The sequence below is a fragment of the Solea senegalensis genome, linkage group LG9 (assembly GCF_019176455.1).
Source record: "Solea senegalensis isolate Sse05_10M linkage group LG9, IFAPA_SoseM_1, whole genome shotgun sequence".
Lineage (NCBI taxonomy): Eukaryota > Metazoa > Chordata > Actinopteri > Pleuronectiformes > Soleidae > Solea > Solea senegalensis.
This window is the reverse complement of record NC_058029.1, coordinates 20,147,669-20,160,204: the sequence shown is the minus strand read 5'-3', so window position 1 is coordinate 20,160,204 and position 12,536 is coordinate 20,147,669. Positions and strand designations below refer to the sequence as shown.

At 41.9% G+C, this 12,536-nt stretch overlaps 2 protein-coding genes across 10 annotated transcripts in view; one reads left to right on the top strand and one right to left on the bottom strand.

Annotated features, from left to right (window-relative positions):
• Positions 1-293: 293 nt before the first annotated feature.
• LOC122774213 lies at positions 294-2,732 on the top strand. Its single transcript, XM_044033305.1, has 2 exons — positions 294-348; positions 783-2,732. Exons 1-2 carry the CDS (start codon positions 338-340, stop codon positions 1,954-1,956), a joined length of 1,185 nt encoding a protein of 394 aa, XP_043889240.1. The 5' UTR covers positions 294-337; the 3' UTR covers positions 1,957-2,732.
• An 84-nt stretch (positions 2,733-2,816) lies between these two features.
• The window catches only part of myh14 (myosin, heavy chain 14, non-muscle), a 28,617-nt gene continuing 18,897 nt past the window's right edge, over positions 2,817-12,536 (bottom strand). For 7 of the 9 annotated variants that reach the window (XM_044033295.1, XM_044033297.1, XM_044033302.1 and 4 more), the window contains 19 exons: positions 12,260-12,431; positions 11,937-12,149; positions 11,676-11,820; positions 11,375-11,581; positions 11,143-11,247; positions 10,816-10,968; positions 10,415-10,663; positions 10,200-10,313; positions 10,021-10,119; positions 9,719-9,931; positions 9,461-9,622; positions 9,236-9,364; positions 9,013-9,101; positions 8,803-8,926; positions 8,469-8,677; positions 7,910-8,018; positions 7,238-7,410; positions 7,010-7,033; positions 2,817-6,366 (listed from right to left, as the gene is read on the bottom strand). In XM_044033295.1, coding sequence (XP_043889230.1) covers positions 6,177-6,366; positions 7,010-7,033; positions 7,238-7,410; positions 7,910-8,018; positions 8,469-8,677; positions 8,803-8,926; positions 9,013-9,101; positions 9,236-9,364; positions 9,461-9,622; positions 9,719-9,931; positions 10,021-10,119; positions 10,200-10,313; positions 10,415-10,663; positions 10,816-10,968; positions 11,143-11,247; positions 11,375-11,581; positions 11,676-11,820; positions 11,937-12,149; positions 12,260-12,431 — 2,879 coding nt within the window. In that variant the 3' untranslated portion in view covers positions 2,817-6,176. The remainder of the gene's footprint in view (positions 6,367-7,009; positions 7,034-7,237; positions 7,411-7,909; positions 8,019-8,468; positions 8,678-8,802; positions 8,927-9,012; positions 9,102-9,235; positions 9,365-9,460; positions 9,623-9,718; positions 9,932-10,020; positions 10,120-10,199; positions 10,314-10,414; positions 10,664-10,815; positions 10,969-11,142; positions 11,248-11,374; positions 11,582-11,675; positions 11,821-11,936; positions 12,150-12,259; positions 12,432-12,536) is intronic. The other 2 variants (XM_044033296.1, XM_044033298.1) reach the window with 2 other exon arrangements.

The window sequence follows — 12,536 nt, the reverse complement described above, 5'->3', positions numbered from 1 at the left end:
ATTGGTGGAGCAAGAAGTGAGTGAGGGAGGAGCTGTGGCACATGAGTATTGTTTTTCTGCAAGAACTGATGCAAATGGGAAGAATTCTCTTTAAATCAGACATGATCTTTTTTCTTGAAAACTATTTTCTTCATCTCAGACCATTTCTCCCTCAGCAACCATGCGACCGTCTGTCTCTGTTACTCTGGAGCCTGGGTTGGAGCAAGGGGTCCCTTGGGGTCGTGACCTCTACACTTTTGTAACCTCAGCAGCGGGTCACATGATGAGGACCCTGCAGAAACCACGAAAGAACCGACCGTCCAAGCGGCAGGTCAACCATCGGCGCTTTCTGCACAACATGATCCAGAGGTGAGGAGGGTCATCACAGAAACTACAGTCAAACTAACAGTTGTCGAGGCAGTGGTTCCCAAACTCTTCATCAGTTCTCCCTTAAAAATAAACACTACATTTATTTATTTATTTCATGCCGAGAGTAAAATAAAAGCTAATACCACCTGTGTGTCTTCATGGTGAATTTGAATTTGACTGATTATCTTGTCTGGAAAAAGGAACTAGCCTGGCTCTGTCAACAAAATACAGCACTATGAAGTTGCTAGGCAACCGGTGGTGACATCAGCAGCATCAATACACCTGGATAAAAAATAATCCTGCATGCATCCCTTTATGTATTACACTAAAATGACAATTTTTGCTTCAAGGGCACATGAGTTTCATGACTTTCTCGTACATTATTTTGAAAACTACTAGTGATTCAACAACATCATGTCTTTCTCTCCCAACAGAAAATTTGCAGATATAGAGGCGGCAAACCACCGACTAGCATCAGCTCTTTATTTTAAGGATGAAGAGAAAACCTTAACCTCACAGGAGGAAGCAGCTGCAGGCCCGTTACAGAGTGGCCTGTTACAAGATCCAGAGAGATGCAGTGTTCACGTAGTAGCAGGTGACATCTCAGAGTCTAGAACTGACGCCTCTGTTGACTCACAACAAACTGAGGTCGGTGAAGAGAATCATCCAGACTCGCCAGAACTTCAGAAGCAGCCTCTAAAATCCCAGCCCAACAGCAGCACCTCTAAAACAGTCAACCAGGCCAACAAAAGAAAGAAGGAGGAGAGTGGAAAACATAAACTGGATGAATTCCCATCTGTTAGCGCTCCAGAAGGGACAGACTATTACCACAGGGCAGATGACTTTCATACTGACTATTTCACTGATGAAAGTCCACTGGAGTCAATCAACAACCTCCCAGATAACACACAAACTGCTCTACAGAACTCAAGCTTGGTCCAGTCACCTGCCTGCTCTCCAGAGCTGTCTCCGTTGTCTCTTGACTCTTGCGACTTCTCCATCCAAATGTTCACAGACATCTCGACCTGCACACAGTCTCAGAAGAGCATCATTGACATTGCAGAGAGTCCGTGGGCAGACATAATGGATTTATTCAGCATTGGCAACAAGGACATCGGAGGCAGCCTGGACGTGGGAGCTTTTCAAAGTATCTGCGCGTGCCAAGATGATGTGGGTCAAGAGGTCAGTGTGGAAAACCAGTCAGATGGCTTCACACAAAGTATGTGCAGCAACACATCGGGGATGGAGGACCTACACTACCAGAGCTGTGAATATACACATAGCTGTCAGGAAGACCATGAATCGACCCAATTCAACCATTTTAGATTATCTCAAGATTCAGATGTCACACAAAACCAGCTCCCCATGCCAATCAGCTGTCACTACAACATGTCACACCTGCCCACATACCAACAACCTGAGCAACCTATTCACTGTATGCAGGTAAACTGTGAAAATAATCCACATTTGACACCTTTTGAGGGAGTTGCTCAGTCATTCTGTGCCCCTCCTTCTAAACCTGACCATCGTCCAATACCAACGCCACCACATGAGGATGACTGGCTGTTTCCTGATATCCTCAAAGAGAGGACGTCACCTGACTGCTAAGAATGTGTCATCGTCAAGTCTGTGAATGAGCAACAACCAGAGCAGAGCATCTTTACCTGAGTAACATTAGTCATGATCCAACTTTCCTCTGGAGGATTCACTGCTTTTTCATCTTGGATCTTTGGAGGTACTCATGAGTTATTTTGACAGAGATCAGCAGGTGTTTTAATGTACAACCTACATTACTTTATGCTTTTGGTTAAATCTAAAGCAATAACCTCACAGTAAAGACCAAAAATACGTAAACATAAATGAGATTATTACAATTTACAAAAAAATATCCCATGTATATTTTTGTCTGCCTTAACGTTTAATGTTGTTTTTTCCTTTTTATCAGTTTGCAGATTCTTACACCTTACAGCCTATACTGTGATTTCACAATATGTTTTTAACAGTGATGCAGCAACGTGTTTAAACTACTAAGTTTATTGTTTCACTGAGGTCATTCATGTTCCCAAGTCCAAACTAATAACTGTGCTACATCAGCTGTTACTATCACCAACATATTTAAAGCTGTGTCAGCAACTAATAATTAAATAATGTATTAAAATGAATAACAATAACAATGTTGTTCTGACATTAAAATATAACTCGTTATTATGATCAGCCTGAAATGAATTGCCCTCATTTGTGCACAGAGACGTTGGCATGTCCATGTTTAGGGTTGTAACTGATATTCGAGTTGTTTGTGTATATTCGCGTGTGAAATATTGTTGTTTAAGTGGTGTAAAAATATCTATAATGGGAATCAATTTGATAAATACTTCGTAAAAACACTTTTTTGTCTATAGTTTGTGAGCCTTTGTCCAAAAAGCGCAAACACACACACGCACACACTCAATCAAAACCAACGACATTCATTAAAGTTAACCCCAGTCAGATGTTTAATAATTACAGCATCATTAACAAAAATGACTAAAACAATAAAATATGTTTCCAAAATGTTTCAAGTTCCACAGTAGCCATAAACAAACACAGAGAGAAAAATAACACCTCAGAGAAGCACCGGCCTCGTCTCTTGCTACAGGTGAACAGAATCAATCTGTTCTCATTCCAGCAGATCAATCCACGTGTCATCAGATTTTGGTCTATGACGGCATCAACAGAATCGCCACATATAGACGCTGATATGACATTTAGAGATTACAACATTTCGGTGAATGTTCAGAGTGACACACCGCATCACAATGTCAACTCATTTGGCTTAATGCTATCTCTTTATATGATAAAAGAAAACCCCACAAAGCAGACGTGTACTGACAGTGTTTGTCCTCACTGGTAATGTGTAAAGTGCAGCATTTACACAATATCTTAAAAAAAGACACGGCTTCAAACAAAATCCTTTGCATATTTCTAAAATAAAATAATTGTACATTCAGAAAAAGAAAAAAAAAAAATCAAACCCATAAAAAGGGTGTTTAATACATCAGTAGTCAAACTCTCTCTTGATCCAACTCGTCTGATCTTTCTTCATCTGTCACTAACCGTGAATTATTTTGACTCTGGTATGGCAAAAAATAAGAAGCTGGAAGTATGGATACACATACACACGTTGAAGAACATGGGACGTCGGGCCTGTAGATTACTGTCCTCACTCAGCGGTCTACTTTTGTCAGTGCAATATAAACCTGTTACGTACAGAAGGAAGAAAATAGGGAATTAATGACAACCCTAATTACAGAAAACTACTGTCTGTGCTATTCCTACAAGTCATCATCCATAAACACCGAAAGGATCATTACTCCACTGCAGTAAAGTATACACATACAGTTTATCCAGGAAAACAACATTCAGAACGGAGAACCATGTGCACAGCAGCCATTTTGACAGATCACAGTTGGAAAATCACAGGTGTAAATAATCAAATTAATGGTGGCTGAGTTCCATTTAGCTTCCTCGGTTTCAGGGTGCACACGGGTTCACGGTTACACTCTACGGACTGAACAGAGCCACTGTTAATGTGATCTGTAACACATGTGCTTTTTCCCGTCAAAACGTGTCACAATGGCTGCTGTGAAAACAAAGGGCCCATTCCACAAACACATTTTGTAAAGTTTAGAAACACATTCTTAATCTTTCAGTTCCAGTCAGTTAAAGCACCAAGAAAAGCCTCTCTAATTTATAATCAAATATAGAATAGAATAGAATAGAATAGAATAGAATTAACTGTTTTTGTCACAAGCTAATTTATACCAAATAACTGATGTGTCTAGAGAAGTGAATCCCTGAAGTCTTTGCTTGCTGATGCTGGCTAAGAAAAAGACATTACACAAGTGTCTTGATGGAACAATAGATTTAAGTGTAAATCAGTGAGCTTTAGAGGTGATTTGGACAGGACCAGGAGAGTTTCTTGCACCTGTTTCAAGGCTTTGCGCTAAGCTAACTGGCTGCAGCTACATATTTACAGTACATTTAAGTGGCAATCGATCTGCTCATCTGACTATGGGTCAGTGAGCGTTTTTCCAAGAATGTTGAACTTTTCCAAAGAAATGACCTGTTAATTAATTCAACAAATGTTATTATTGTTTTACCTTAAAAGAAATACATCTTTTAAACCAGGAATCACTAAATTATTGTCAGTTCACTGCAGGGTCATCATTGACTCCATGTGTTTGGTGTTTGCTCTTCTGAGCTCTGATAGCTATAGACTTTGTTATTCTTGCTTCATAAACATTCATTTCTCAGTGCCTCCATTGTTACTTTGATCTAATACTACAAATCTCGAGCTCACTTATTCTACCATCTTCTACACTGGACTGTGAGCAGAGAGTGAGTTAATTCTTCAAAATAAATAATCCAGTAGTCACAGGATGATAGCAGAAGAATTAACCAGTCTCCACTCCACTCTATTCTATAACTATTTTTCCTTTACTAGAAATGTAAGTCCCTTTTTCTCATCCATACGCCCACCATTGGTCTGATCAATGATTTACAGTTAATCCATAAAAATAACAATGTGCAAGATGCTTGTCAGAATAAAATGTAATGTCTATCAGTCTAGAAATTGTCACTCAATTGTCACTAAATGGTTTACTTTATATTAAACAAATGAGCACAGTAGTAGTTATGTATCTGTGGCTGCGATCATACTTCTCAATGACTCGATGAGCCTGTGACGCCGATTTAAACTTTTAAGTTTTCCGACATGTAACGTAACACACTGTAACCTGGCCCAGGCTGACATCAGTGCCAACAGGAGCGGACACAATCAAACCAATGTTCTCCTCCCAAAGGAAACAAATGATCAATAACTTAAGGTCATATTTCATATAAATTATACAAATTCAAATTTCTGAAGCAATATTTAGGCTTTCATTTAAAGAAACTATCTAATACAACTACTGCATTGCCTAACAACATACTGATTCTAATCTATAGGAAAAAGATTTATCATTTAACCCGACCTTAGCACAGCGAGTGCAACTGCATTGATATTAAACTGCATTTTATCGTCAAAATGTGCTAAAATTGTGACCAATGTGACGTGAAAACACTGAACCTAGTGTGATGTTGCTCAGTTTTCTTGAATGAACATATTCATTCAAGCTTGACTAAATACTATCTCTCCTCAATTGCCAGATTAATCTAACTTTCATGTTTGTTTGTTTTTAAAAGTAAGTTGACTTAAGATGTCACAAATGTGAAGTTCTCTCTTTGAATGTCTATATTTGATTTCTCCTGTTGGCTCTTACATGTAACATTAATATAGATTGTCTTACACCTTTCAGAAGTATTTTCATTCCCCAGCAGCCCTTTGTGAGTATATTTTTCAATCCTCATCAACGGCTTAAACATGGCTTCATTTTCAAATACCTCCTAATGTAAAAGACACGATCACCATAATCTCATGTTTTCTGCTCTTACTATACAGCATCAGGAAATTAGCTGGTAATGTTTCACTTTCCCCGTGGCGTTCTGGGAGATGTAGTTTAGTTTCTCAGAAGTGCATTACAAAGATGCAGTGTTAGGTAAAAATGTCCAGTCTTTTAAGTTGCTTTTTATGTCACAGCTTACAAAATAAAAACTAATTCCATTTGCCGCCTTGCAAAATCTCATTTTTACATGTCTTTTGTACTTGTTCCAAAAAACAAAAACTAGGCGAGATCTATAGGTCAGAGGTTGTTTTTTTAGAGTTAAGAGTTAGAACGTCTGATGTATGCATCCTGTATGACTTGTGTATGTGAGTGTGTGCATACGTTATGTGTTTGACTGAGTCTGTGTCACTCAGTGTTGTTGACACTGTAGGGCGGTGGAGGGTCCAGACTGTGATCAGAAGAGGGAGTTAAGGTTCCTGAGAGTCCAGAGGAGGGAGTCGGAGAGGCTGGAGGATCTTCTGAGTCAGAATTCTCCAGCGAGAAGTCATCAACCAACGCTCTGCGTCCACGCAACGCCAGGGGCAATGGAACACGCCTGGATAAGATAGATACAGTTACTCTGCTGTCCTATGTCCTGCTGTGAGCCAAATGAGCACAATGTGAAATAAACACCCCACTTTGGACAGTGTTTTTCTTTTCTTTTCTTTTTTTTTTTTAGAAAACTGCTTTCAAACTACTATTTTGTTTCTGAAAATGCAGTCTACCAACTTTATTTTCATAATTCTTTCACCATTCTCCAGTATCTTTAATCCGGCCAAAAACAAATGCTTCTGAAATGATTTAATAAGTTTATCTATGAATTATGTTTTAAGTTATCCTGTATTGAGGACTATGTACCAGTATGTTTATTGCCTTAGCACTTTGACTTTACTCGAAGTTTTAATTAAATTAAACAAGATGTCAATCTGTGAACTTTAGAGTTGCTCGATTTTGTTACCTTTGGACTGAACCAGGCTGTTACTGCTATGCTAAGTTAACCAGCCTTTGTTTGTGGCTTCATATTTACAGTACAGTACAGACAGAGTGGTATCAACCTGAAACATGACTGTAACCAAGACAGCAAATTAGCATGTTTCCCAAAACATACAAAAAGTTAAATAATAACAGATGAAACACACAACACAAAATGTAACAAAAAAATAAAAATAAACAGAAAAAAAACACACATGATGACCTACTTATCTGGTCTCCATTCAGGGACGCTGAGTGTTGGTGTGACGCAGACAGATGGACAGTGAGTCAAAGTTAGATGGACATAAACGGATACAACAAAAGAACAAAGCAAAACAAACCATATCATGTTAATGAGGAGTTAAAAAAAGGGAAAATAAAAACCACAAATGATGTCACAAACACAAATATACATGCACACACTAACAAACACACACACACAGACATATGGTTACCTGAGCTGGTTGCGCAGGGAGCTGATCTCTCGCGTCATGGTCTGACTGTTGTCAGTGATCTCCTCCAGCTCTCTCTGCAGCTTCCTCTTCTGGGCATTGGAACGTGAATTCTCCTCTTCCACTTCCTCCAGCTGCCTCTTCAGTTGCTTCAGTCGAACCATCGACTTATCCAGCTGGAGAGGAGGGGACAGAGAAGAGAGGTGGGGAGAGGTGGAGGAGAAGAGGTGCAATAAGTGTGTTGCAGAAGTCGGGGTGACACATGAGATTGAAGGAAAAAGAGACACAAGAAGGCAGAAAAGTCAAAGTGTATAAAAAGGGAGATTAGTCTGGGAACAGGACTGATGGGGATCAGGAAACAGATTAAATCTGGCAGACAATCACAGATGAGGTTTAGGAAGGAAAGTCACTGTCTCGCTCTGGTTGAGGGATTTATTTTTTCAGACCTAAATATGCTCTACCTTCCCAATAATACACAGATGACAGAGCAGGATTAGGATTAAGTTGGATTCATTTGAATGAGTCACTCATTTAGGATGATTTTTTCAGCACTCTCTGTGCCCTGGGGCACAATTACAGCGGAGACAGTTGCTGATGTAGGCTAGTTCATGCTTATACTGCATAAGTGCTATACATCAGCTTACTTTAGGCTCCAGTTAATGTTAATTTTCTTACCTGTTCTCTGTATTGGTCTGCATGTCTCCTCTCGTCCTCTGCCTGCATCATCACCTCTTTCAGTTTCTTCTCTGTTTTTCGTACCAGTTTGTTGGCAATGGCTCGTTCCCTTAAAGATGCAAAGAGCCACAATAAGCAACCTGTTGCATCGAGCAATTATTACACAACAACTGTAATAAAACATTTGCCAGTTCTTTTGACAGCTCCTACTGATGAATGAAAAAAAAATCTGCTTTATAGTTTATTGTGGAAACATATCCCAGGTGTCGTTTGAATGGGAAGTCCTTTTTATCACCTATACAGTGATAAAAAGGACATGGGACTTGAGCTCACTCTACATAATATTTTATCTTTATGTATTTGTGAGGATGCAGGGAGTTAATAAGTATTAACTGTCAAATTGACTTGGTACATTCATTCAGTCATGTAATTCAACATAAAGAAAACCATTATGTGTAAAATGATGTATCAAAATTCTTCCCTATTTTTTCTTCATTGCACTTTTTATTTACTGTATGTTTTAAAATATCCCTCTGTGTAGTTTGTTTGTTTCTCTCACTGTCTCTCCTGCTCCAGTTGCTCCTCCATTGACTCGATCTTGGCCTCCAAGGCGGCGACGCTGAGCCTATGTTTGCCCCTCACTGCTCCCTCCATCTCTCCCAGCCGCGCCTTCAGCTCCTTGTTCTGCTTCTCCAGGTGGTCCCGAGCTGCCTCCGCCTTTTGCGCCAAAGTCCTCTCCCCCTGCAGCTGCACGGTCAGCGTCTCCACCTGGAGCCAGATGAGAAAGGAACGATGATGTGTGATTGCGTGGGTGTATGTGAATACAGAGGAAACAGAGAATGGTGGCACTCTGTGTGTGTGAGCGTGCGTGAGTGTAGTTTTATCTACAGCACCTGTAGAGTCATCTTCCTTTGTCTCTCTGCCAGCAGTTCAGAGTTCGTCTGCTCCTCCTCCAGCTCCTCTTCCAGCTGACTGACTCGAGCGTCTAACCTCCGCTTCTCTTCACTCAATGCAGTTCTGACCAAACATACAATTCTAGTTACAGCAACTCGAGCACCAACACACTAAATGACACAAAATAACGGCAGTAGAGAGATACTAACTTTCCAGTACTGCTGTTGACCATCTCATCAGCCAACTCGTCTCTTTCCTGCTGAGCCTGCCTCTTCTGTCTCTCCGATACTGCCAGCTCCTACACAGAATAATTGATGCAGACAGCAACATGTGTTTAATGAACAAATCTAACAATATTGTATTATGACATGATGTCTCTATTGACATGGCCCAGTATGGCACACACACACACACGCTTGTGCGTACACACACCTCTGTGAGTTGAAGGACTTCTGCCTCCAGAGACTGGATTTTCTTATCGCTGTCTTTGGATTGGGAGACCACCTCCTCCCGAGTTAACTTGGACTCATCGAGCTCGCGAAGAACTTCCTTCATTTGACCCTGTGATACATCAAATGTTAAAAATTTTATATATGTTGAATATTAAAAAAGACGCCACACTGACGAGTAGAAAAAATAAATGCTTAATTGTTTAACCTGCAGCCGTCGTAGCTGCTTCATAGCTTCCTCTTTGCCACGGCTGGACGTGTCCACCTGGGCCTGGGCTTCCTCCAGATCTGCCTCCAGCTGCTTCCTGGAGGACACAGCCTGAGACCGCTGACTCCTCTCCTCCTCCAGCTGGATCTCCAACTCCCTCACCTAACATACAATGAAGGACAAACATTTTTGACGTAATTTGGAGAAAGGAGCAGCAGCAGCATCTTCTATATTTTGCTTTCTCTTTCCCCTCTCGACCTGTTTGCTGAGTGCCCTCCTCTTCTCCTCTCCCTTCTCCTCGCTGTTGCTGATCTCCCTCTCAAACTGGGCTTTGAGTGCCTGTAGGGTGACCTCCAGCCTCAGCCTGGAGTTCTCTGCCTCACCCAGTTCCTCATCAAGCTCCTGTGTCTGAACTCTCAGGCTCTGCACCTCTGTTTCCAATGACCGCCGAGTCCGCTCCAACTCATGAACCTAGTCCAAAAAAAGATAAGAGTGGGTAAATACCTGAGGACTGTGACATAAAATAATCAAATAAAACGTCCCAAAAGGAAGATACTTACGTTCTTGCCGACATCATCCTGCTGGTTCACAAGTTGCTCCATTTCTGCACGTAGTTGTTTGTTTGCCCTCTCTAGCTCTTCCTTCTGATCCTGGACCTCCTACATACAGAAACACAGAAGATTTATCACCGCAATCACAGACACATAACACACTTTCTTCTATCTCTTGAATAGTTTACCTGCAGGGCTCGGGACAGCGCCAGATGTCTTGTCTCCTTCTCTCGGCTGTCAGCTTCTGCTCTGTCCTTCTCTTCTGCCAGTCGAGCACTCACTGACTTCTCCTCTGCCAAACACTGAAGGACAAAGTGAAGGAGGTAAAGTTAGAGGTCAAAGAGAAACATTTCAATAATATCAACTCAGTTAGATTTTTGCAGCAAACCAACAAGTTTCTAACCTGGTCAAACTTCTTCTGCCTCTTCTCCAGGGCCATGCAGTTCTGCCTCTCCCTCTGCAAGGCCAGTGTCATGTCCTCTATTTCCTCCCTCAGACGTTCCCTCTGCCTCTCCACTCGCTCCTTCTCTTCCTCTTTCTGTTGCTCCCTCTGGATGGCACTGTCCAGTTCTCTCTGAAGTTTCCTGCGCATCTCTTCCCCAGCTTCCACTGCAGTGGTCACCTCCTCCGACTGCTTACGAACCTCAGACAGCTGCAAAAGGGAGCAGAGTGGATTGATATTTGTGTGTACACACCTACTGTATGTGTTTTATGTGTTTTTGTGATTTAGCATGGGCCATTTTAATCTTTCACTTTTGTGGACATTGCTCTAGAGCAACAGATCTGTGTGTCTCTCTGATCTACCTGCTGGGTGTGAGTTTGGATCTGTCGGGCCAACTCTTTGGCTCTTTCCTCCTCCTCCTCAAGTCTCTCCATCAGTCCATTCTTCTCCTCCTCCAGTGCTCGCACCCTGGTGGCCAGGGCCATCTTCTGACGAGTTTCATCCTGAAGCAGCTCCTGAGAGAGAGAGAAAAAACATGTGTGTCAGTCAGTGTATGAGTCAAGATTGCAGCCTGTTCCTTAATTCAATACATACAAAAACGGATGTCCTTAATTCAACTATGGAAAGTGTCAAAGCCTAACATCACACCAGACCTATTCCTGATGCCTGTTTTTCTTTCAGTTTTTTACCTTTGTATCATGCAGCTGATTCTCCAGGCTGTTGACCTCTTTCGAGAGACGAAGGGATTTGGTGTCAATGGAGGACAAATTGCCAGTGAGAGACTCAATCTCACACTGAAAGAGAAAGAAAAAAATCATGTATCAACAGAAAAAAAGAGGGACCCCTTCACAGCAATACAGAAATCTGTAGACAGATTAAACCTATTGATAAGTTATGGTTCAAAATCAGCTCCTTTTGCACCTGCAGCTTGTGCATTCGTTCCTCTCTCTCCTCCTTCTCTCTGTCAGCTTGTGCCAGACGGGCGCCAAGCTCCTGCAGCTGACCCTCAGCCCTCTTGCGACCTCGCTCGCTCTCTGTGCGGCCCGTTTGAAGACTCTTGAGCTCAGCAGTCAAATTCTGCGTCTCCTCCTCCATCAGTGCCTTTGACTTCTCCAGAGACTGACGTGCCTGAAAGACAACAGCAACAACAGAAGGTGAGTCAGTGTATACGTTAATGCATGTACTGTAAGTGTTTCTGGGCACAAGTGTGTGATTCTCCTACCCTCTTGCTGTTGTCAAGCTGCTCCTGGAGGTTGTCTATGGCAGCACTGTGTTTGATTCTGAGCTCTGACAGCTGGGCCTCATGGCGGCGGGTCTCCTCTTCAACACGTCGCTGGAGATCACCTAACTCTGTCTCTCGACGAGACCTGTAGAGATTTAAGAGGAGTAAGGCTGACCATGTCTTTTACTTTTTCAGACTTGATCTGACAACAAACGCAAAATATGACCATTTGAATTTGAATTTTTGACATTTATCATTTACCTTAGCTCCTGCTGGGCAGCTGTGGTGTCTAAAGTGTCTTCCAACTCAGTTCGTAAAGCCTCCAATTCCTCCCCCAGGTCACGTCTCTGCTTCTCCGCCCTTTCCCTCATCCCTCGCTCATTGTCCACTTCCTCCTTTAGCTCAGACACCTGGGACATGGCCTCCCTCAGTGATCTCTGAGCTTCAGCACGATGAGCACCCTCTTCCTCCAACCTGACAGAAGCACAGATTGAGAAAAGAAATCAGATAGTGTTAGGGGAAATCTGAAAAAAACTGCAATTTTGTATGTTATTCTGTCTAGTTTAGGTCCTTCTGTATCTCACCTGGCCTGTAAGGTGGTGATTTCTTTTTCCTTCTGAGACAGACTGGCCCTTAGCTCAGCAGTCAGCATGCCAAGGTCTGACAGCTGCTCCTGGGCGTCAACCGACTCGGTCTCCATTCTCCTCTTCCACTTCTCCTGCTCCAAGCGACCCTGCTCTTCACGCTTTAGACGCTCTGCACACAGTGATGAAGTGACTTACGATCAGATCACAGCATTTCAAGTTAGATATAGTTACAGGAATTCAAACGATAAATACACAATATGACATATTACTTGCT